The 26,510-nt window shown below is 36.6% G+C and overlaps 2 protein-coding genes across 7 annotated transcripts in view; one reads left to right on the top strand and one right to left on the bottom strand.

Moving 5' to 3' along the window:
* LOC131064984 (suppressor of RPS4-RLD 1) overlaps positions 1 to 11,401 on the top strand; it is a 187,480-nt gene extending 176,079 nt beyond the window's left edge. The window contains exons 22-24 of the mRNA XM_057999333.2: positions 10,229 to 10,326; positions 10,496 to 10,610; positions 10,743 to 11,401. Of these exons, the coding sequence (XP_057855316.1) occupies positions 10,229 to 10,326; positions 10,496 to 10,610; positions 10,743 to 10,931 (402 nt within the window). The 3' untranslated portion in view covers positions 10,932 to 11,401. The remainder of the gene's footprint in view (positions 1 to 10,228; positions 10,327 to 10,495; positions 10,611 to 10,742) is intronic.
* Positions 11,402 to 23,755: 12,354 nt separating this feature from the next.
* Positions 23,756 to 26,510, bottom strand: part of LOC131064983 (uncharacterized) — a 109,120-nt gene continuing 106,365 nt past the window's right edge. For all 6 annotated transcript variants that reach the window (XM_057999327.2, XM_057999331.2, XM_057999332.2 and 3 more), the window contains one exon: positions 23,756 to 24,416. In XM_057999327.2, the coding sequence (XP_057855310.2) occupies positions 24,279 to 24,416 (138 nt within the window). In that variant the 3' untranslated portion in view covers positions 23,756 to 24,278. The remainder of the gene's footprint in view (positions 24,417 to 26,510) is intronic.

Below are 26,510 nucleotides of genomic sequence, written 5' to 3'. Positions count from 1 at the left end.
ATATTGAACAACAATCTGAGTAAGTCATTGCCTTGTAAATTGCCTACATTTAAGATAATACATATTACGTTTGAGGTTGGGTTTTTCACCTCCAAGAGGGAGGTTTTCCCAGGGTATTGGTGTCTTTTGTCTTATGCTTTATTGCTGCTACTGGTTATTCACTGTCTGATTATAATCTAATCACTTAAATTAACATTTGATTACCTAAAATTAACAATTTAGACGTTCTTGATTCCGCTCCAAGCATTCAATCAACTTTCTTGAGTTTTGGCGCATCACCCAAATAGAAAGATTTTGTTGTCTTTGCATCACCCACATAGAAAGATTTTGTTGTCTGTGCATGCCCCCAAGAGAAGAGTCGTCCTACCCTAAAGCACCAGAAGCCACCAAACTCGAAGAGGCTCATTGCCCCTCCATCAAATCCAAAGAGGTGGGGCGATAGGCTTCTTCAAGTCTGATGCTACGTTACCCGCAACCTAAAAACCCCTGCCCCATTCTCGGGGACGTTTCGAGGACTTGGGGACGGCCAAGGGACGTTTTCCCCCATCCCCAAATTGTCATGCATTTTGAGGGGATGTCCCCGAAACGAGGGGATGCCTACCCTAGCTCTGGGGGACATCTGTATGTCCCGGGGATGGCCAGGACATCCCCAATCCGTCCCGGGAACGACCAAACGTCCCCCATATCTAAGGCCATTAAAAAATATTAAAATAATAAAAAAAATTTGTAATTTCATTTTTTTTTTTTTAAATTCTAACATAGGCCCCTTATTAGTTCAAATTGTTATTAAAAATTAAAAAATTTAAAAGATAACATTAATTAAATTTAAAATTTATTAATTTAATTCATAATTTTATATATCAAACGTTTAAAATCAATTCATATTATAAATATAAAATATTAAATTGACAAATTGTTAAACATTTGAAAATTTAAAATTAATAAATAATAATTTATAAATTATAAAATCATTAATTATAAATAAGAAATCAAAATTGAAAATAATAAAATATTAATAATTTAATGCACAAGTTTTAAAAAATAAAACTTAAAAACTTAAAAATTAAAACAAAGACGTAAGTTTATCTTACGTCTTATAAGTTATAAATTAAAAACTTAAAAATTAATTATATCATATACGATATAATCATATATGATATATATCGTATATGATATATATGATATATGATTTAATCGTATATGATATATATCATATCATATAACGATATGAATATCGTTAAAGACTAAACAGCAAAAAATAAAAACACCATCAAACTCGTGTTTTTGCAGCACTGACGGGAGAAGAAGAAACCTAAATACGACAGAGGTTTTGGCCTTGGGTGGAGGTTTTGGGGCATTTGCATGGTTTTCCTATATATTTTAAATTTTCCCTATATTTTATATAGGCATCCCCTTTGTCGTCCCCAAATTTGGCAAAAAAAAATCGTCGTCCCGGAAACACATCCCTTGCCGTCGATGTCCCGGAAACTCGAGGTAACATAGGTCTGATGGCTTCTAATGCTTTGGGGTAGGATGACTCTTCTCCTGGGGGGCATGCACAGACAACAAAATCTTTCTCTGTGGGTGGTGCATCAAAACTCATAAAAGTTAATGGATACTTGGAGGGGAGTCAACACCATGCGGTTTTGGTTATCCAACCGTAATTGATAATGAAGGATAATTTTTACCTGATCAACCATGCTCTAATTTGTATATTCATGGGGATCTAGATTTCCTTGGCATTGGAATCTAGGATTCGTCGGACTTGGCAAACTGAGGGCAATATGGAGATCATGTTGGCTGCAAATAGTTATTTTATGGTTGTTTTTTCATGCATGAATGATAGGAATAGGATTTTTTAAGGTGGACCTTTTACAACCAAGTTGGTTTTTTCATTAAACCTTGGCATGTGCATTTCAATTGGGTTGCAATGCTCCTTTCAAAAGTCCTTGTATGGGTGCGCATTCCATGACTTCTGTTGGAGTTCTAGCAAAGTGATATTCTTCATATGATTGCTCTTTTTCTCAAGAAGCCAATTGGAACAACTCTTCAAACTCTGGACAGAAAGGTAATTACACATGCCCGTCTTTATGTGGAAATTGATTCGAATAATCCTCTACCAAAACTTGATTGAAATTTGTCTAGGTTCTTCTTGGATCCAACAGCTAGATTATGAAACTCTACCTTTTCATTGTTAACTTTGTCATGAGTATGGGCACCTTCAACGAAATCTATGGTTGGACATAGGAAGGATCAAGAGAAAGTCAAATTAGTTGGAGAGATGCTGCTGGAATTTGGATCAGTGAAAACCATTGACTCTCATTTCTCCCAGTCTCCACAATGATTATTTAGTCTTGGAATGTAAGGGGGTTGAATAGAAGACTATTCATGTTTTGTTTGTTGCTCATTCTCCATATATTGTTTGCCTTAAAGAAAAAAAAAAGTTATCAGTGGATGGCATGCTGGAGCGTGCTCCTAGCCTTAGGAGGCTTGGTCAGTGTTAGTGTATTGGGGCTTTTGGTAGTGCTAGAGAAGTGGCTTGCTTTTGGGATTTGCAAAAGATTGCTCCACTGGTGGATCTCTAGTTGATCCTCTATTTCTATGGTTGCCTCAAGATTGGATAGGAGAAAAATTATTCTAATTTTTTAACATTTATGCTTCGACTTATCTCCTTAGAAAATATTTGTTTTGGTTTCATGTGAGATATGTTTGGTCTTTTGCTCCTTTACTTTGTTGGATTATCACTAGAGACTTCAATAATGTGTTCAATTTGGAGGAAAAGCTAGGCAAAGTTGCCAGGTTGGATCCCTCTATTGGTCTCCTAAAGGAAAATATGGAACTACTCAGCTTAATTGATGTGAAACTGCCCAATGGCATCTATACTTGGAATAATAGGTGGTGTGTGGATGAGGCTATTTATGAGCGGTTGGATAGGTTTCTTGTCTCCTGCTTTTGGGTTGGGGATAGATGGACCACCATTTCTTAGTTTTTGGATTGGAGACGTTCTGATCATTAGCTGATCAAATTCTTAGCGGCTTCTCGTAGAGTTCCCAAGAACCTCTCATTTAAGTTCCAACTCATGTGGCTTCATGATTTGGTGGCTAAATTGTGGAGACAAGGGTCGTCCTTATGGTACAACGATGTATTCTTTTGTTAAGAAATTCCAGTTTGTCAAATACAAGTTAAAAAGGTGGAATAGGCGGTCCTTTAGTCATATTCATGTCATTAAAAGGGCACTTCAAGTGTGACTAGACGATGTCACCTGCCAAATTCAGGATCATGGGTTAATGGAGGATCTCAGTAGAGTTGAATCTCTAGTGGTGAAAGACTTAGAAGAATGGGAGCTTTGTGAGGAAATTTTTTGGAAGCAAAAGGCACAAGTTGATTGGCTCCAAAAAGGTTATAGAAATACAACTTTATTCCATAACTCTACTAAAGCTTGAATGCATGGGAGTTGTAATTGTATGATTTGAAAATTAGGTTTCACCAATTAAGATAATAAAACCACTAATCTCATCCAATCAACCATACATCAAAAGGGGGAGGAAATTCAATAGATCTAGCCACAATTCAATTAGGAAAAGGGTTGAGATGTCAATTGAGTTTACGTATAGAATATCTCCCCTTTTTGAGTTGAAATTTGATGTGAATTGTAATGTTTAGGGTGAAACAATGCATCAATGAAGCAAATCAGAAGCAACAAAGAGTTATAGACATTAGACAAAGCCATAAGCAGGGATCTGAGCAAAAGAAGAGGATCAAAACCCGTTGCTGGAAATTCAGGTTGAATTGTGGAACCGTGGTGGTAGGTACAAGATCCACTGTCGTAAGTTTGGGCAAAATTCTTCGGACTGTTGTGGTAGGTCTTCCTAGTCCTTCGCTTTTCACTCCTTCGAAAGCTGAACCTATTTGTCATTGTCAACTCTGTCAAAATCTTTAACCACAGCTCTAGAATCAACCCCCTACACAGAAAGAAAGGAAAAGGGGTTATGGATAGGGGTTTGCCTTAGGTCAAACCCCGGTTTAGGGATTAACCTTGAATTGAATTGAAGTATGAAATGTAAATACTGAAGTAAATGTTGTAAGATGTACCTCAAATCTGCAATGGTAGATAGAAGATTGATGATGCAATGCTCTTTAGCTATGATCACGAATGTTGAATGCAATAACATTGCAAACAGATGAACATGGATGACCTAATCAAATAGACATGCTTGCATGAAGATTGTTATGACTTTGCTCCATGAACTCGGAAGGGATTCAACCGACATCCTTGTGGAAGATGTATTAAGAGGCTACTCAATTCTTTTCAGCCATGTTTACTAAGGAATCTTCTCCTCTTGGAGATGAGGAGAATTTGGTTTTGAATTGTCTTCCCTCTTTAGTCTCTAATGAGATGAATAAAGCTTTAGTTCGGTCGATCACTTTGTTAGAATTGGAAGGGGTTGTTTTTGGAATGAGGAAGGGAAAAACCCCTAGCCCTAATGGTTTTCTGATAGAATTCTCATATGAGTTTTGGGATATTACTAACTTATTAAGTGATAGTTCTTGCATAAAATTCTTATAGCTTTTGGATTTAGTAATGATTGGATGAATTGGATTATGAGCTACGTTACTTCTTTCTTTGTCATTATTAATAGTTAACCATCTAACTTGTCTGGGGCTTTTAGGGGTATCTACCAAGGGGATCCTCTATCTCTCTCCTTGTTTATTATGATGGTAGAGGGCTTGGGGAGATTCATTAATTCTCAGGTTTGCCAAGGTTTGATTCAAGTCTAGAATTGGGGTAATGGATAAAATCAATCCCACTTACAATTTGTGCATGATATTGTTTTCATGGGTGTCACTCGAATTCATAAGTTGAGAATTTCAGAAGAACTTTGGATATTTATTTGGCTGCTCTAGGACAAAAAGTCAATGAGCACAAATCTTCTATCTAGTGTTTTCAATTCTCCTGAGCATATTTAGATAAGGATCGCCAATATTTTGATATTTCAAGTTGGGTCCCTCTAGTTTATCTTGGTGTTCCTATTGTAGTTGGAACTCAACACAAGGGGTATTGCCAAGCATTGTTGGATAGCTTATGTCTAAGAGTGTAGTACTGGACTCGTAAATGGCTCTCCACTGCTGATAGGGTGACACTTTTGCAGTCAATGATTTAGGCTCTCCCTATTTAGAGGAGCTTTGTTCAGGTGGCCCCTTTGTATTTCATTAAGGAATTTGATGCTCTTTCCCACAAATTCCTCTAGAGTGGTAATTTGCTTGCCTCTAAGTAGAGTTTAGTTAAGTGAGAGCCTGTGTGTCGACTGAAGCAAGAGGGTGGGCTTGGTCTTCGTTTAGTGGCTCTAAATAGGCACGTTCTAGCTACTAAATTATATTGGCAATGGTGCACAAGATAGGATCAGCTTTGGGCTAGAATTCTTACTAATAAGTATCTAAAAGGGCTTGATAGTGTTCTCGATTGTTGCCTAGAGGAAGGAATCTATGATTTGGTATACTCTATAGACTGGGGAACAACTCATAAAACAGAGGTCTTTTTGGATATATCATAAGGGCCCAATAGCTTTATTTGGCTAGACTCCTAGGATAGTAACCCTCCAATCCTTTCAATGTTTCTACACTTACAGTCCCTTTGTGGTAGTTTTATCGAAGCTGGATGGTGCAAGGTGGCAGACTATAAGATTGTTCAACATTTGGGACAAGCGGAGGCTTGTAGATGGAAGGCTTCTCAAGGATGGCCACCTAGAGGGACAAGAGATCAACAAGAGTTAGCTCAAATTCTTGCTAGTAGGGAGAGTAATTCCCTTACAGGGAATGATATCTTGGCATGGGGTCATGATTTGATAGGTAAGTACTCAATGGCAGCGGAGTACTTGGAGCTTGATAGACAAATTTATGGTAGCATACACAGGTTCCATGGTGGAAACAAACGTGGAATAAATTTTCTTGGCCCAAATGCAATTTTTTCTTGTGGCTAGTCGTTCAAAATCGATGCCTTGGGATAATTTACACAAGCATGGCATCCAGGGACTGTCCATTTGTGTAATGTGTCTTAATAGTGAAGAATGTGCTCCTCATCTTTTCTTTCAGTGTACTTTCTCTCAAAAGATTTGGCATCTCTAGTGGGGAGTTTGGAATTGGGCTTGTTTGCATGCCTCCTCATTGGTTGACTTTTGGGGTCGGTTGGGTCGGTTGGGTCAGCCTCTAGTTAAGACCTCTTTTCTTCAGCTAGCTTGGGTTATCAGGACTACTTTCATTTTATGGCATCTTTGGTTGGAAATTAATCATAGGATTTAGGGTGTGAAGTTGACTGTCTAGCAATTATGGTGTAAAATTGTTCATACTCTCCAAGAGAATGATTCGGCTAAGTGTGATCTTTCTAGTGCAGTGGATCCTAGTGATGTTGATATTTCTAGAAGTTTGAGCTTCTTTGCTTAGGGGACTATTACTTCTACTGGTGTGAGATGTAGACAACCAAAGCAAAAGATTGATCATCTGGGCCGATGGCTTCCTCCTCGTGGTGTTTTGAAGATAAATACTGATGGCTCTTCTAGGGGTAGTCCTAGCCATGTTGTTGCTGGTTGTATTGGTAGAGATAGTTTTAGTGATGTTAAATTTTCATTTTCTATTTAGAAAGGGTTTCACATGAATAACTTCATGGAGGCTCTTGCAATCTTGTATGCTATGGAGCAAGGTTGTGCTCCTTGTTGGAAACGGATTATTTGTGAATCTAATTCACAAGTGTTGGTGAATATGTTGAATGAGTGGAGATTGGATGTTGCAAACTGGCATTTAGCCATGGTTATTAGGCAGATTCTAAGCCTAAGTAGGTCTCTAGACTTTGTTACCTTTTCTCACATTCCCCAAGAGTGGAATAGAGTAGCAGATTGCCTGGCCAAATGGGCATCTAAACAACTACAAGGTTGAAATGTTGCAGATAGAGGACATTTGCCTTTGAATTTATCTCATATGTTTGAGCAATTAGTTGTGGAACATAGGGCTGTAAATTGGTTTTCTTTGTTGGGTTGCTTGCCATTTCTGTTTTGTATCTTTCTTCTGTGGTTAATAAGTTTTTACCCCTTTTGTGAAAAAATAACCTTTATTTGTTTGGCACATTTTTTTTTTCTCAGTTTGCCCTTTTTTTGCGAGAGGGGGACCGGGGTTCTTCAAGTCTTCCCACTTCAAATGTGCCCCATAATTTAATTTTGTTGTCTCTATTTTGTCGACACATTGGCTAATCTGATTTCCTCTTGAATGACAATCAAAATATGCTTTAGGACATTGCTCCTTTGGCTGCTCTTACATGCCGCTTTTGCAAACCAAGAGAGACCATAATTAAATGGAAAGACAAAAGATCAAGACTTCAATGACACCGGAAACAAATAATACGGATTAGGAATGTTGAGTTTGATATGGGTATCAATGTAACTGACCTTAGATTAAAACTACAAACAACATATACAATTATGCATGCTAGACAATATTTCAGTAAGGGGGTTTGTATAAATGAAAATGGCTTAAGTATGTTTTTGCACTAGATATATATATTGGAATGTTAATAGCTTGCACCCTACGTGATTTTCAGATATTGAAGGATGAAACCTATGGCATTGCCGTTGGTGTTGGAAATAAGCCACACCCGGACCGACGATGGACTGGTCCAAGAGGGGCCAGTAGCTCAGTGGTAGAGCACTCCAGCAGCGTATGGAAGGTCTTAGGTTCGATTCCTAGCTGGTCCATGTCTTAACATGGGCTCAGAGCCAGGTCCAAGCTAGGAGCCCCAAGCACACGAGAGGTGTGGCTTAAGGGGGGGTGTTGGTGTTGGAAATAAGCCACACCCGGACCGATGATGGACTGGTCCAAGAGGGGCCAGTAGCTCAGTGGTAGAGCACTCCAGCAGCGTATGGAAGGTCCTAGGTTCGAGTCCTAGCTGGTCCATGTCTAGCAGAAATCATGAAAAAATCATGATTAAATATGAAAATCATGAATTGTCAAGTTCACCAAATATTACCCCCCCAAAAAATTGTTTTTTTTTTATGTTTTGGATATATCCTAATCAAAATTCTTTTATTGATTTACCCCACAAAAACGGGTATGTGGGTATGAAATGCTGGTACGACAGAAATTGTTTTGGGGCTTGGGTACGTTTATTGTATATCTGTGTGTGTGTGTATACATATATAGCTAAAAAATAGAATTAAGTTTAGATTGTCATATATCAATACATATGCTAAATATGCATATACATATATAGCTAAAAAATAGAATTAAGTTTAGAATGTCATATATCAATACATATGCTAAACAAAACCATTACAAATTTCAAATTTTGAAACATAGCATAGTAATTTAAATTCAATTTTCAATATGAAAAAGATCAAACTAGAATCTCATGATAGATAAGTTCCGAGTTCACTAATCAGCACTGTAGATCTTAAGAATATTAAAAAGATCAAACTAGAATCACTAAACATTTCGGCTACTAAAAATGCAAACCTCGGATGTACACACACGAGATTCATTTCAGAATCCGATTCCGGTACGTTTCGTGATTTAATAGTGATAATTTTAGTTCAAGCAACATTTTCTCCCACATTTTAGTTGTCAATAGTGATTTAATAGTGATGAAGACGGGTGTGATTTAATAGTGATTCAATAGTGATAATTTTAGTTGTCTCTTGATTCTTGTCTCCACTCCCAGACCCCCTCATTGTAATCAAATTTCTTATATGATGAGAGATCCCAGGCCCTAATGGGTTTGAGAGGGAGTGATGACAAGCTGTACAAAGTGTTAGCTGTGAGAAAAACCCAACAATAGAAGGGGTGCAAAATGAGAAAATGAGAAAAGTGAGAGTAAAGAGCAAAATAATCTTTGTAATGGGCGAAATGATGCTTTTAGTAGGGTTTTCTGATCCACAAAATAGTCAAAAAATGTCTTTTTTGTTATTTTTTGGTGTTGGGTACACCAGGTACAACGCTTGGGTATGTACCTGGTAACTTAGTATTAAATATTTATTAATCTATTTTAATTTCTTAATAATAATATTTAAGTGATTTATTTATTAATTAGATTTTTAAGTCCATATTTTAATTTTAAAATTTAAAGTTTATTGCTTAAATTTATTATGGGAGTTTGAGTTTTGATGTTTATTTAATATTTATTATTAGATATTTAACACTTCGATTTTTTTTGTAATTTTTATATATGACATCGAACTGGTCTTTTTTTCAAATGGCATAACAGTACTGACACCCATTGACGGTATTGGCACCAGTACCAGTCTCCTGGCAACTATTATTTAACCTCTACTAAAAAGGTTAAGAAACAATGGAAAATTTGAATGATGCTGTGTTTTTTGTTTCATGATCTAAATTCTCATTTTTATTTTCTCCCTATATCTCTATGCTATTAAAATGCCTTTATATTTTTAAAACAGCAAAGCTTTTCTCCTTATTATTTGTGTGTTTATATGTTTTTCAAACATCTGTCTTTCTTCCCAATTAAAAGTCTGATTTTTTGAATAAATCTTATACTTTTGAATTGCCGATTATTTCTCCTAAAGATTTTTGCTGCTATTACTCATAGTATAATCTTAGGGTTGTCTGCGTTGATTCGAACCTTCGCTATATTTTGGTTCTTCCCACGTAATTTCTCTAAAACATAGGTAAGAAAAGGTAGAAACATCAGCAAGTTAAAATAGTTAATGGTTGTACACAAAAAAATCCATACATTTTAAAGGAAAGGAGCGTACCATGCTTACAATACTTGCTGAACAAAAACAGAGTTAGACACACTGACACCTATATGTGCAAAGCATCGTCCCAAAAGAATTATTTTTGCAACAGATAAGTTCAGTCCCTCTACACGGATCATCAGTGTGAACTCTCGAGGCCAATGCTGTTGACTTGTCTCATTTTAGCATTGTATCGAGATTCCAGACACTATAATTAATGGGTTCCAAATATGATTTCATTTTTCTATACGTTTTTTATTCTTTGTATCTTGCTAGTGTGCTTATGGTAGGAAATGAACCATACTGTCTCGATAGATTCAACCAGTTATGCATGTATAAGGTTTATAATTATTATTCTATAGAGATGTGAATGGTATGTTTCAATTACTTAAAATATTTTTACAAAGGAACATAAAATAATAATTAATTTTGTTTGAGCCATCGTTGTTGCAGAAACATTCTTAGGTTGACTTTTTGACTTTGTATAAATATAGGCTCTTTGTGAGACATACTGTGGTGAACCATATGGATCAACGGACATAAGTTGCTTGGAGAAAGTTCAGGAGTGCATTTTGAGATTATCCTTTTACTGGTATGTCATTTCACAATATCTGCCAAAAACTCGGGAAATTAATGGTAATACATTTCTTTGTTTTGAGAGTCTTCTTGTAAAACACATTGGAAAAGTTCTTTAAGCATTTATCTGGTTGTAACTGCGTATGCTTTCCCTAAAAATCAAATATGATGTTCTATTTATGTAGGTATAATTTCATGCCATTGTCACGAGGAACAGCTGCTGTTGGCTTTGTAGTATTACTTGGTCTATTTCTTGCAGCCAACATGGAGTTCACTGGAAAAATCCCAGAGGGTGTACAGGTAAGGAAATATTCAGTCCATTTTTTGAACTCTTTATCTTAATTATTACTTATGTATATGCTTTATACAAATTAAATGACCACCTCCATATAGAGATTGGGCAATGAAAAGAATTTTTCATTTGTATTTCAGGTGGACTGGGAAGCAATCCTGTCTACAGATTTTCAATCGTTTGTGCAGGCTGTTCAACCTTGGTTGTATCCATCATTGAAAACAGGCACATCATGGCAGACACTTCCTATCATCTCAACAACATTTTTAACAACAGCATCTGTCATCGCAGCATTGAGTACCTATGAGTCCCAACCTTCTAATGTTTAGCATTACCGTCTTCAACAAGGACTCCTTAGATCACATTAAATTCATTACAGAATGCAATTTGGTGGAAGTAGAATTTTTTATTCTCCACTTGCATTGATAATCAAACTAATGTATCCATAGGTACAGGCTGCCTAACCCTATTTTTTGCATTGCATTTATTGCAATGCTCTTCTACCAAAGTCGGTTGAGAAAATAAATAATTATTTGTCAATTTGCCTGAGATTTTGTAGTTAAAGAGTTGTGTCAGCGAAGCTTAAGGCTGTATAAATGGCTATCTCCATTAGTGCCAAATATAGCCTTGATTTTTCGTCACTTCCCTCTATGATGAGAATCTTGCTTCATGACAATTCTCGTTTTATTGTCAAAGCTGTTGGCTACTTTTTGAAGGCTGTCCATATGTTTATTTGATTGTTTTTCATTAATGTTGATAACGTGGAAATAATGTCTATACATGTTATTTTTCTTTAAAAGGCTCATCTTATATTTCGTTAATCGTTAATTTTATATTAATGAATATATTATATTGTTGGAGATTAGAAGTTTTCACACCCCATAATAATTGTGATTAGAGAATTTTTTGGGGAAAATTTTGAAAATGTAATTGCATTAGTGTTTTGGATTGTAAAATAAACAATCAGATATCAATTAGGTTCCACTAAAGAACATTAAACTTACAATTGTTTGTAACACACTAATTTCTACACGTTATCCAGCCCCCTATTCAAATTTATTCAATGCAAGTTGCAGTTTAGGTTTGTTCTTTGAATTCGCAAATCGATGATGGTGAAATTGTGCATTTCTTACTTGGCAGAAAGTCTTTACTATCTACCTTTGGTGCATACAGTATGCATTGAGCCATATTTTTCTCTTATTCTCAATGTTTTATCATTTGAAGTTGTGAAAGTGGTCACATGGGTTTATGTGACAGGTGATGGTAAGAAGAGGACTGTAAATCTGTGAAAATTTGAAAATATACCAGTGAGTTATAGTTTCTTTTGGTTAAAAGTAATATTGTTTCTCAAGCAAAATTGTGAAAGTTGTCTAAAGATCATTTGTTTTATCTACAGTTAATAATGAGAAGAAGATTACAAATTTGTGTAGTATACAATGAATTTTTCAAAATGGTTAACTGATTATTAAACCTTAAAAAAGAAACAACAAAATAAAAAATCTAGAAGCCTTGTACACAACCATTTAACCAAGCAAATATCCATAAACATGACTTACTAGCTGTAGTGTCATAAAATTGCAACCCAAGCAATTTTAACCATATTTGAGGCCCTCACCTTGCTGAAGACATCTCTTTCCTTGACCAAGACCTCTTCCTGCACTTTCACCCCATGAGCCTTTCTTGTTTGAGCCTTGAGGTAGTCTCAGGACCTTGTCCGGCCCCCAAGATAGGGCAGGACAGTGGCGTGGCACCCCTATCCCCACCTCTTAGGGTAGACTTAAGATAGGTCTGCTCGACCCCTTTTGCACAATTTGTTAATCGAGGATTGCACTCCTCTTTGTTGGCCTTTGGTGGATGAAAATTAATCCTCTAGGCATGTATAAAAGGAGATTCAATTCCCTCATTCAATATATACGATACATGAGCAAGATGAGGATAAGCGAAAGGTTTTCATCAAGCCTTCAAGCATCCATCAAGTTCTCTTCTTCATTCATCCTTTGGAGCAACATTACAACATTCATTTGCAAGCATGTGTGTGTGTGTTAGGGTTTTGTCATGTTACATGCCATTTCATGCAACACTTGTGATTCCATTCAAAAAGTAAAACAATCATCATCAACAAATTGCAAATTTATACATTTCGATTCAAGCATTTGCAATTACTTTCTTTCGAGGTTGATTCCCCAACCGAGGTTTGACCAAGGCAAACCCCTATACACAACCAAGTGCGTAGCTGTATTTTTCAGATCTGGACTCCATTTATAAAGGTAGAAAAACCTTTTTTGTTTTGCAGATTTTGTGCTTTCAATATGGTCCGGACGTCTTTTCTCCAAATTTGCAAGGCAAATCCATATCAGTCTAAATGTCTCAGATATGAAGTTACAACACGATCTCGAACCGGGAGCTCCTCATTTCACCCATTTTATCTCTTTCCTGCATCGTCAACAAGTTAACTTTCCCATTTGCAAAAGAGGGCAAATTACACTTCAACTCTTGCAATCCACTTGGAATTCACATCTTTTGATTTGGATCTAGTGGATTCAAACCCCTATTTTGAATGTAAAGTTCCTCTAAGTGAAAAATCATCCTAGTGACTTCCTTTTTGTCTCATAGGTGGGGAGTCACTAGGGTTCAATTTTACACTTTACATTTTGGTGAACCAACTTCCTACACATTAATTCTGATTTCTCATCATTAGATCTGATTAATTGCAATTTGAATTTTGAATTTTCATTTCCAAGTTTGGTTTTTTACAAATTTTAGAGGTTCTTTGCATAAAAACCCTAATCTTTCATTTTGAGGAAATTAAGCTTGTGAAGTGCAAAATTTAAAGTGTTTGTTTTAGATCTGATTTTTATTCAAAATTGCAACTCAAATCTACCTTTTTATTCAGTGGTTAAACAATAAAACCCTAATTTTTAAGATCCTTATATTTTCAACCTTGGATTGCCAATTTGATCAATCTAGACATCTCCAAATCAAGTGTTTTTTTGGATTCTGCAATAAAATTATAATACCTATCATCTTTGAAAATTTTGAAAAAAGTTGGTCAGACCGTGTGCACTTTCAACACGGTCCCTAGCTTTTTTCCTAAAATTTCGAGAGACGGAATTAACTGTATTTTTTTGCTTAAATCTAGAAAATTGCTTTACTTTATTAATTTAACATCTAAGGTCAAACGCAGATTCAAATTTCACTACTTTCATCTTTTAAATTAATTTTCATAAAAAGGTCCTAATTTTAGATCTTTTTTCAATCACGTATCGGATAAGGGTTTCTTTCATTTCATGTTGCTTCTTTTTCATTCATAGCACTTGTTCATATTGTGTGGTTAGGATTTCCAAATTATTCCATTTTCAAATAGATCTCAAAGCTTTCATATATCATTTATGTTGCATTATGGTGATCTTGTAATAACGTGCAATTCCTATGTTAATCACATCACAACTTTTGTAGACCCTAAGTTTAGCGATCCTAACCCTTGTACCTCTCCTAGGGTACCTTGTATGGATGAGATGAGACCTAATGCTCTGACCAATGATCTTTCTAAAAGAGAGCAAACATTGGAACTAAAATGGACCCATCTTCTTCTTCTACACATATCCTTGAGCAAGGGAGGCAAAATCAAAAAATTACCTTTCTTACATCTTTAGATCCTCCTTATTCTCCTAAGACTTATCTCCAACATCAAAGTATATGTAGGGAGGATGATGTCATGCATTTTATTCATGACTTTTCCCCCACATAGAAATAACTAAAAATGAGCTTTTAGATGATGAAGATGTTCATCCCTAATCTTCCAAAAAGGATAAGCTTGATAAGGGAAAAGAGATTGTCATTTCACATGATACTCCATCTACAAATTTTTTCCTTCCCCCTTACACATCAGATTTCAAAGAAATTCACGATACTATTCCTTCATCTAGTCAATTGCATTATTCTTATAGTTGTGGGTTTCATATACTAACAAAACAAGGTTTTAGAGGACAAGGTCTCGGGAAATTTGAACAAGGAATTTGTGTCCCTATAAACCCTCTTACACAAACTGCTACAAAAGGCTTAGGAAATGATACTCCTTTTTCTATGGATGAATTCCTTAGCCTCCAAAACTTTTAAAACTATCTTCAAAATCAACAAATCATAAGAGGCCGCAAGAATGCTTCTTCTTCAAAACGTCCTTTTTGTTCATTTCATCAAACCCATGACCATAATGCTAATGATTGCCCTGAATTTCAAAAATCTATTCAAGATGGCATAGACAGTGGCAAAAATAGAGTTGTGGATAATAAATCTTCCTCTTCTAACAAACCTTCTCTATGTCAAGACCATATTTATCACTCTGAAAGATTGGCTGCAAGAATCTATTGGAGATTGAAGTATGAAAAGAACATTTCCTTCCCTCAAAATAAAAACCAAAATCTTAAGCAAGTGGAAGGAATTGAATATTGGCTTTTTTCATGATTTACATTCACATTCTCTTGGAAAATGTTATGCATTTAAGAAATTTGTTCAAAAGCAATATGATCTTGCACGAATTTCTCTCATGGTAGATCTACATGTCTTTCTTGACATAAAAACAGTGCCTTAGCACTTTCTTTCTCTTCATGTTGCTCCTCAACCTATTACATAAATAGTCAACTTAATTGGAGGCTTTTTCATCATTTGTGGTGGTGTTGTTTCAATTTTAAATACTTTGGGGTAGCGACATGAAGTCTACTTCTCCTCCTTTCTATGTTTCTCTCTATCTTTGTGCATTATTCATTATTGAATATGCTTTCTTGCATAGAGTTATTTTTATGTGAGCACATAATTGTTCTTTGGTTTTCCTCTTTGCTTGGAGAGGGGCATCTTTAATGAGTAATGCACTTCTTCTCTTTCCTTCATTCTCTTGGAAAACTTACCTCTTTTATGGTTTCGATTATTCACAAGTATGATATGCCCCTTAACATGGAATGACCTCTTGAGAAGTGTGTATCCCTTCCTTGAGAGGATTTGTTCCATTAGGAAGGTATATCGCTTGGAAATAATCACCATCAAAAGATGTGTAATGTTTCTCCTTGTTCTCCTCACTTGGGGGGCAAGGGTTTTCACTCCTTTCTCTTTCTTTTTATCTCATGTGTCACTATATCCTTTAGGGGTTGCATTTTTCATATGTATGCTCTTATGATCAATCCCCCTTGGGTAATATGTGATGCTCTTTCTCTTTTCTCTTAGAAGATTACCACTTCTTGAGACATGTATTTTACATATATGAATGTATTTTCTTGCATGCAAGTACATTATGCATTTGATTATGTTTAATCTATATCTAGAAGATTGTGTAAGTTCTTCTCATTGTCCCTACACTTGGGGGCAATGATCCCTCTCTCTCTTTCTCTAGGGATCCACTTTGCCCTATTATGTGGGTGGTGTGAGTTCTATTACTTGATGTCATTCCTTGTGCTCAGTTGTTGGTTGTTGGTTGTTGACTCAAGGATTATCTCTTATACAAGAGGTGTAAGTCCTTGACTACAACCTCTTTCACACTTGGTAATGAACATCTATAATAAGATCACCCATCCCTCTTCGGAGCTAAAAATGTGTCATCCTTCATCAAGAATCCCTTTCACTTAGCAATAGGAGGAAGGATTGAATTCTTGCCCTCTTCTTTGCTTTACTCTAAAAGATGTTATGTTTGTCTAAGACAACTCCTCTTGGGGATTAGATGTCTTTTGAACAAAGATCTCTTCTCCTCCAAGGATCTCCTTTACACTTACAGCAAGAAATCTCTTTTCAACTATCTTATCCTGGCTTGAAGAGTATTCCCTCTCTTGCTTGGATTTATGACGTTGTTGCATAGCAAATACCTTCTTTGTGATGAAGGTAGGTATCCTTATTCTACTTTCCTTAAGATATCAATATCAAACTATGTTGACATCTTAACGGGGGGCACCCACACTGCTCCTTTGTACTATATTTCTCTCGTGCATTGTATAATGGGATATTCTTGGAACCAAAGGGCAACCTCTTAGAGAAAGATGTTATCACTTTTCTTGTATAGTGGGTCATTCTCAGAACCAGAGCACAACCTCTTAGAGCGAGATGTCACCACTGCCTGTCCCTTGTATAGTGGGTCATTCTCGGAACTAGAGCACAGACTCTTATTAGAGCGAGATGATGTTGCGTTTCTCTTATACAGTGGGTTATTCTCGGAACCAAAGCATAGACTCTTAGAGCAAGATGACGCCATTTTTTTCTTATGCAAGGTGATTATCCTTGGAACCAGAGCATAGACTCTTAGACCGAGATGTCACACCTTTCTTGACATTTGTACTATACATACAAGTTGTAACGTACTTGGGCATAGACTCCTATGAGGTGCTTCGAACCTCACTTGCACACATGCGCTTGAGGTTGGGTGGAACTAAAGGTGTTCTCACTCTCCTCCCTTACATGGATCACCCAAATAGACTCTAGGGGCTAGATTTCCATGTCCTCTCCATGCATCACCTAGTTTTAGGGGTGAGATGTCCATGGTCTCTTTCTTGTTCGCCTTTCTTCTCATGGATCACCAAAGTGTGTATTCATGTTCTCTCTCTTCTTCCTCTCATGAACCCATAGTTTTATTATTGATGGTTCATGGATGATGTCATCTTTTCTCTTTTATGTGATCACTTTTGTTTATGTAGTGGCGTTGGTCCTTGTGTTTCAATCAGTTGTTGAGACATTTGAGTGTCGAGGTCTCTTTGGCTAGTTGGTTTGTCATCTTGTATCTTGTTTTTGTCGTGTCTTTTGTGTTTTTTTGTATCTTGCCCTTTTTTGTTTTGTGTGCTCTTGCATATGTCTGAGTGACTTAAGATCCTAAGATTGGGGTCTTTGTGTCCCTCGAAATTAGGGACGTCTTATACTCCTTGTGGTGGTGCTTTGTGTCTCTCATATTCATCTCTCCTTCTACTTTACCGACAGTATTGGCGTAAGCCATACTCCCGCAAAAGTGGGGGCTAAATATAGTGTCATAATATTGCAACCCTAGAAATTTTAACCACATTTGAGGCCCTCACCTTGGCGACGACATCTCTTTCCTTGACCAAGACCTCTTCCTGCACTTTCACCCCCATGAACTTTTCCTGTTTGAGCCCTAAGGTAGTCTCAAGACCTTGTCTGGGCCCCAAGATAGGGCAGGACATGGGCGTGGCACCCCTGTCCCCACCTCTTAGGGTGGACCTAAGATAGGTATGCCCGACCCCTTTTGCACAATTTGTTCTTCGGGGATTGTACTCCTCTTCGTCAACCTTTTGTGGATGAAAATTAATCATTTAGGCATGTATAAAAGGAGATTCAATTCCCTCATTCGATATATGCAATACATGAGCAAGATAAGGATAATAAGCGAAATTCAAGCAAAAGGTCTTCATCAAGCATTCAAGCCTTCAAGCATCCATCAAGTTCTCTTCTTCATTCATACATTGGAGCAACATTACAACATTCATTTACAAGCATGTGTGTGTGTTAGGGTTTTGTCATCTTACATGTCATTTCATGCAACACTTGTGATTCCATTCAAGAAGTAAAGCATTCATCATCAATAAATTGCAGATCTACAAGGTATACATTTCCATTCAAGCATTTGCAATTACTTTCTTTCAAGGTTGATTTCTCAACCGGGGTTTGACTGAGGCAAACCCCTTTCCACAACCCTTCTTCCCTTCTTTTCTGTGTGTAGGTTGCAAGTGCGCAACTATATTTTCAGATCTGGACTTCATTTACAAAGGCGAAAAAACCCTTTTCATTTTTGCGGATTTTAAAGAGGACCGTGTGCACTTTCAACACGGTCCCGACGACTTTTCTCCAAATTTGCAAGGCAAATCCGTATCAGTCTAAATATCTCAAATCTGAAGCTACAGTGCGATCCCAAACCGGTAGCTCCTCATTTCACCCATTTTATCTTTCTTTCCTGCATGGTCAACAAGTTAACTTTCCCATTTGCAAAAGAGGGCAAATTACACTTCAACTCTTGCAATCCACTTGGAATTCACATCTTTGGATTTAGATCTAGTGTATTCAAGCCCCTCTTTTGAATGTAAAGTTCCTCCAAGTGAAAATCATCCTAGTGACTTCATTTCTCTCTCCTATGTGGGGAGTCACTAGGGTTCAGTTTTCCACTTTACACTAGTAATGATCAGAAACAATCATACTAAAATTTATTAAATCTAGTATTAATTTTTTTAATATATTTCATGTAATTTTGTAGCAATTTTTCAAAAATATATTAATTCAGCAATACACTAGCAACAATTATTATACTAAAGATTATTCTTTTTTAAAATAATACTTCTAAAAATATTTCATGTTATTGTTTAGATTTTTTTAGTTTAATACTTTTTTATTTCTTATATTCTCTAATGTCGTGGGTAACAATAGCTCATTTATATATTATCATGTCCTGCCCTAATGTTGTGGGTAACGATACCGTCTGTCGTTGCCCTTCGGCCGACTGTTGTTGTTGTCCTACCTCCTACGCGATCCCTTGGTGCAGCTGCTGTCTTGTCGGTGGCTCCCGTTCGCTCCCCTGATGCTGGTGTTGTTTCCCCTCGGCGTGTTGTGAATGGTGGATCTACAGGGGTCCATGTCTGTGCTATGGCGGGGGGTTCGGGGGGTTCTTCGCCTCTTGCTTCAAATGCTCGACTACTGCCTTTAGTCTGGGCCTTACCCTCTTCGGGGGTGGGTGTTGAGACTGCTCTGCCTCCTCGGGGTACCTTTGTTGGGGTGAAGTTGAACGTTGCCCCTGTGGCTGAACCTTGTAGGTCCAAGATTGATCATGCACCTGTCGTTAATACGACAGACGGTGATCTGGTGCCTTCGGCACCCTCGAGTATGGATTGGGCTTCCCGTGGCTTGGGGCCTGTGGTTGTTCCCGTGTGCAAACCCTTGGCTTTCAGGGTGTCTGCTGACACTGAAAAGGAGATCATCCACAATTCGTTTGTGTTTTGAGTCTCATGGACTGATTTACAGGTTTCGGGGCGTTTGGCCAAGCCTTCCTCAGCTGCACACTTGGATTTCCCAAAGCTGGGAACCGAGCTTAAAGGATTCAGTTAACATCTTTCCTTTAGCCAAAGGTTTTTTCATTGCTAAATTTGAAAATGCAGAGGATAGATTGAAAATTTTATGTAACAATCCTTTCAACTGAGAGGATAAATTTGTTTTGATGGTTAAACCCTGGTTCTCAAATTTTAACCCATATACTAATTCATTTAATGAGATTCCTATCTATGTTAGGCTCCTTAACCTTCTCCTTCATCTTTGGATGGACTCTCTACTAGAGGAAGTGGGGGAGGCTTTAGGCTAATTCCTAATGATTGATAAGGATTCTTACCATATTTATCATTCTACTTATTCTCGGATTTTGGTAAACACTAATGTTTCTAAAGGGCTCCCAACTGAGATTGAGATTGAATCTTCCTTGGGATCTTGGGTCCTACCGCTCGACTTTGAGGGCATCCCCTTCAGATGTCGAAAGTGCTTCCAGACTGGACATGTTGTTGCACGGTGTGAAACAGATAAAAGAAAAAAAGATTTGTTTCTTGGTGGAAGGGTGCCTCCTCTGAACACTACATTGTTTGAAAGAAAAGCTTCTCCCAGGTGGTTGCACAGGTTCCTCAGGCCGATGGTATTGTGCCTCTGGCTGCTGCCTCTGGTTCAGGTGTTGCTCCGCCTCAGGTGTGTGTGGATGCTTGTGGTGGCATCCCGACTAATCATTTGAAGGATGCTAGATCTTCTCCTTTGGTGGCTGACCTTCCCGCTTCCTAGATTGTTGTTGGATCTTTGTCCGATTCTCATATTTCAGTTGTCCCTACCTCTTTGAATGTTGCCTATGTTCCTCCTGGTGATGGGAGGTCGTTTATTTTGGACCCGTTTTCTTGGCAAAAGACTATTGCTATATGGTTGAAGAGGGATGGATTACCGTTAAAAGTAAGAAATCTAAACTGTCCCAGTCCTCTTTTGATATGACCCTTCGATCCCACAAGGGTAAGCTAAATTCTTGAGCCGTCATGATAGGGTGGGGGCTATTGGTTTTTGCATCCCATTGGCTTTTGTTGGGTGTCCTTCTTGTGTTGTACCCCATCTCTTGTATGGCTGTGCCGAGTCTCATTTGTGTTCTGTTTCTTTGGGTGGACTTTCATGCTTATCTTTCGGTTCGGGTTGCAGGTCCTTCCAAAACCTGTTTTGTATAGGGTTTCAGGTCCCTTCAAAACTTGTTTTCCTTTATTCAAAAAACATAGCTCATCTATCAAAATTAGTATACAGGACAAAGAGAAATGGCTCCCATGAACGCTCTCGTGACCGTGAACTCTCTCGCTCAGGATATTTAAAACTTGACCGTTGTTTGCAACGGCTCGACTGCGGCCCTAGTTGTGGACTCTTCTACTCATGTTGCTGGGTTGGAGCGCGATGCTCCCCTGATGGGTGTTGAGGCCCTTAGATGCCCCGCCCTCCTGTTGTGACTGGTGGTTTGATTGGTGTTGGGGGTTCTACTGCTACTGTTGTGGATGCCCCCAAGTTTGCTTCTGGACGCAGCTTTGCCCTTGTGGCTAGAGTTATTGCTCTTAAGGGTCCCCATCCTCTACGTTGTGCCAAGACTTCCCCTATTGTGGTATGTGGCTTGGAGGTTACGAAAAATGTTGAGTTCTACCAACGATGTGCTTTGGTATGTAGATTAACAGGGTTTTGGCCTTCTCTTCCAGAACTTCATCACTGGGTGAGTGATTCCTTGAAACTTCTTGTTGCTCATGGCATTGAACTTTTTCCTTATGCCAAAGGCTTTTTCATTGCCTCCTTTACTTCTACTCTTGATCGTGATTTGATTTTGAGTAAATTGTGGATTTGGGGAGATCACTCTCTTTCTCTTAAGCCCTGGACAACTTCTTTCAACCCCCTTACTGAATCTCTTACTGTTCGTCCGATTTGGGTCCACCTTCCTAATCTTCCCCTCCATTTTTGGGAACCTTCTTGCTTCGAGGCCACTAGTAACTCCATCGACAGTTTTCTTAAAGTTGATGATGTCACAACTTCTATGGGTCATTCAACCTTTGCTCATTTGTTAGTTGATATTGACATTTCTCAGACCCCTTCTAGGGATGTGGTTCTCATGGTTGGAGATAGGCCTTGGACCCAATCGTTGGATTTTGAGGGCCTCCCATTTCGCTACCGAAGATGCTTCTCAACGGGTCACTTAGCTTCAAATTGTTCCTTCTCCCATCGTAGAGGTGTTGTTACTTGGTTGAAGGATGCTACTGAAGATCACTTGACGATTAATGCTTTTGAATTTGAATCTGTTGACTCCTCTTTAGAGGATGATTTCTCCTCCCATGACGAGATGCCCCTTACTACTGATGTTTGTGATGTCATGGAGGCTCCTACTTCTGTTGCTTCTGCTCCAAAACTTTGCTCTTCTCCTGGTGATTCTACTCTTGTTGTTCTTCAGCAACAGTCTGTTGGCGAATCTGCTCCTATTGTTGTTCGTCAGCAACAGTATATTGTTGTGTTGCAGCAGCAGTCGGGCAGTGTTTCTGTGGGGCCCTCCCCGCCTGATTTTTCTTTGAATATTCTTAATGACAGTGTTGCCTGGATGGTTGTTTGTCATGGACGGTTGTTTGTTGCAGGCGGAAGGGAAGATCTGCCTCCCTTTCCCAACCCCCCCTTTGTCAATTTTTGGGTGTTTCCCCCCACTCTTGAGTTTGGGTTGGGTTGTTGCAAGTTCTACAGGTTTTTTGGCCTATTTAAATCTGTTTGTTTGGGGCTTGTTCCCCTGTTGGGTCCATTTTTCGCCTTTGTGTTGTTATTTTTGCTCATAGCCTCTTGGCTTTGTAAAGGGTTAGCGCCCTATTTAACGTTGTTTAATTTTTTGATAGCCTTTTTGGCCATGTAAAGGGTCAGTGCCCTAGTTAACGATGCTTTTTTAATCAAAAACATAGCTCATCTATCAAGAAAAACATGCCCTGCTATTAAATGGCTCGCTTCAACGTTGTTTCATTAAACACCAACACTTGATTCATACTCTAAGGTTATTCTTTTTTAAAATAATACTTTCAAAATATTTCATGTCATTGTTAGATTTTTTTTGTTTAATACTTTTTGATTTCTTATATTCTCACTTTTATGTTTTTTGATTTCTTATATTCTCACTTTTTATATTTTTTACATAGCTTATCTATCAAGAAAAACATGCCCTACTATTAAATGGCTCGCTTCAACGGTGATTCATTAAACACCAACTCTTGATTCTAGGTTCAATCTCAGTTCATCCAACTCATTCAACCCAGCAACAATCTGAAGCGACATGAAACATCAAGCAACGACACCCCCACTTAGAGAGATCATAAAGTTGGCCAAAAGTCAACATAAAATAAAATCACCACTTACGGTGGTTTTAAAACAAAAAACTTTAAACATTATACATGTGTATAACTTCAATTTTAAAATTAAATGCTTTGTATTTTTTTCGTCCAAAGGAAGGTTGTAAATTGTCTCTTCTAACAACTGGTATCAACTTGATTAGAAAGAACCCACGATGGCCCCACTCGTGTTGGACGTGAGAAAAAATGGAACCATAATGTACAACATTAAGTAATATTATATAATGATTATTGCTCCGATAAAAACTATCCATAGCAAATATGGTTCAAGTCCACACATATATTGTATGTCAAGCTTTGAAAAATTTCTCAACTAAAACACAATATCATCCAACATTCTACAATGATAATTTACTAAGGTCCTAGAGACCTATTTGTCTAGTAAGTTAAGATCATTGATATTAAGCATCATTTGTAACCCATGTGATAGATTGATGATTTGTGTTACTACAATTAGCTACTAACTTAAGAAGAGAGCTAATCGACACACTCTTCTTTAATTTTATTTATTTATTTATTGTTAAAGTACATATATACTTAATAATATTAAGAAACTTTTGATCTTAAATTTTGGTAAGGATTGAAAGTTTATGATCTATCATCAATTCATTATTAATCCATAACAAAAACTCAGAAATAACTTTATTGTTTCATTCAATTCTTAAATGCATTGAATTATGTACACAAATTTCAAATTATGTAAAGTTCAACCATTCTCAACAAATAGCTGCAATCAACTCGATATTTTAGAACACAAATCATAAAAAATATTTACTAATATTAATTTTCAAATAAGAGATTTAACAAATATTTTCTTTAAATAGACTATACACCATATTCCCATACAATGTCCTATTGTCACGCAAATCTATACATAGTGAGGTAGAATTGAATGAGCTCTTATAATCTGTTATAATGGTAGTAAATTTTGGCAAAACAATAGGCTCTTATAAGCATGGAAAAGACATGGAATCTCTTTTCAGAGTAATCATTGAAAAAATTGCGTCCCCTTCGGGAATAATCCATGGGGGAAGGAATCAAATATTTTTCTCCTTAAAAAAAAAAAACCGGAGCTCAAGTAGACTACAATGGGATATTTTTGAGATGAGGATTCTTGAAGATATTCAAATTATTCTTTTGAACATGCACTCTTAAATCCATGATACTATTTAATTTAATGCATATTTAGTGATGCTTCATTCGAGACTTGAGACATATATGAACCAATGTTACTTGATGAAGCAAGAGGAATAGGAGCACATTGCCATTTTCTATGCATCCATATTATGAAGCTTTTTCTTCATTTCTTTGGAAGTGGGCTAGAAACTCAACATTTCCTTCTGCCCCTTTGATTGGAGACTCGATCCATCCTTTTGTAGTAAATCCAAACACCTCCACACCCTTAATGATCTTTTCTAGTACCTGGAAAAGATATAATAATGAATTAATTTGAGTGGATTATTCTTTTTGCAAAGGGTTGTTAACAAAAAAATAAATGAATTATTTTTCCAAGACAAATCATCAAGGATTCAAAGGTTAGATTATACATCTTTACCACATAAGACGAACATAAGAGTAAATATGCTATAGCACACATCAAGATTACTTTCCAAATGTTATTTTTTATTTTAATATACTTTTCTAAACAATTTTTAGTACCTCTAAGATTTTCATAAAAAGAAACAATAAACATTCAAGAAAGAATCTTTCTAATTCTGCTTAATCTTCTGATTTCAATAGAATGTTTCAAATTCAAATTAAGCATAATGGGCATAAACCTAATCATGGGCATTCTCAAAGTTTATTCCTCAATATTACAAAATCCATGCTCATGAATAATGAAAAATAAATAATTAAATATTGTTCATAGCTCAAAGATGCCATCAACCCTATAAATCCTACAATATGACTAATGTTTTTCTTACCCAAGTGCTCATGATAAAACTAATCCTACAATATGACTAATGTTTTTCTTACCCAAGTGCTCATGATAAAATTAAAGCTTATTGATACGACATGTAAGGTCATAAGAATGCCAAAAAGAAAAACTATGCTTCTTACTTTTATGCCAAAATCAAATACTACGATTCCTATTTCAAGTTTTTATCAAATATATTGCATCAATTATACAAAGATGTCATTAAAAACCGTTAAAATAATCAATCTATGACGTTTTGGCATGCTTTTCCATTCAATGATCACTTTTGCATTCCCTTGGAAGAAAAACATTTCATGTGATTTTCTCTACACTTTTTCTCTAACTTCAATTTTTAAAGAGATACTATTCAAATTAAATCGTGGAAGCAAAACTAATTCCTTCAAAAACATTATATTTCATTTTTTTTTCCCTTTTTTCCTTTTTTTCCTTCTTTAAGGACAAAAAATCATCTCTTATACCTCACACAAAGTTGACATTATCTATATTAATGAAAATTAGAGCTTTTGGTAAAGAAAATAAATATTACACTTTGTAAATGAGTTGTTGCTCAAACTATATAAGCTACTAACATGTCTACGTGATTTCCCTTTCTTTTTTAATCCTATTTTTGATCAATTCATCTACAATTTTTTGTATCCTTCTTCAAATATGTTATTCAAGTAGCCCACATTCAAAATCTCAATATAATTGGCAAAAATATCCATGCAAACTAGATACTCCATGGTGTATTGCCATTTCATCTCCACTAGCTCATAAGTACAAAAACAACATATTTTGTTTGCTCGCTCTAAAGGGAATAAGTAGGTTTACCACTTGCCAAAAGGGAATAAAATTGCAATAAGTCAATGACCCAACATTTGCATGCACCCCTAGGTTAAAACAGCAAAAAATGCCTTTTGTCACCATTTTGACATTTGTTGTGCTCTTGTTATTTATTTTCAATTGATTTAGACTTATTTGGAGGGATCTTTTTGATGAATTTTGCAAATTTATTGACTAGATTTGAAAGGTACATAATTCATTTTTCCTTTCATTTTTATTTTGTTTTAGCATAACTATGGTTTCAATTTCGTGTGTTGTGGTTTTTATCTCCTTCACATCTCTTTTTAGAGCTAGGATTTACATTTTTTTTTTGCTAGATTTCCAATTTTAGAGATAGAAATGGCATCCACAATTAACCATAATAGTTACAAGGCTTGGAATCCAAATTGGAGGCATGACACAATGGGTCCAAATGCAAGAATACTTATTGCTCGAGGATGAGAGAAGACATTACCTTGCACAAATTCCTAGCTATGTTTCTAGATTATATAATAGGTGAAGGTTGTCCTTTTTATGGGGAGAGGAATTTGAAAATAAAGGACAAATGATGTGATTGCAATCATAATTAATTATCCACCTAAACTAAAGATTGATGTAGTGGATCCTTGGCACCATCTTGACATGTGCTATGCTCTTGATATTTATTTTCAACTGATTTAAACTTATTTGGAGGGATCTTTTTGATGAATTTCACAAATTTATTGACTAGATTTGAAAGGTACGTAATTCTTTTTTTTTTTCTAGGTTTTGTCATT

This window comes from Cryptomeria japonica, chromosome 6 (assembly GCF_030272615.1).
Source record: "Cryptomeria japonica chromosome 6, Sugi_1.0, whole genome shotgun sequence".
NCBI lineage: Eukaryota > Viridiplantae > Streptophyta > Pinopsida > Cupressales > Cupressaceae > Cryptomeria > Cryptomeria japonica.
The sequence above is the reverse complement of the archived record's forward strand: the minus strand, read 5'-3'. Positions and strand labels throughout refer to the sequence as shown.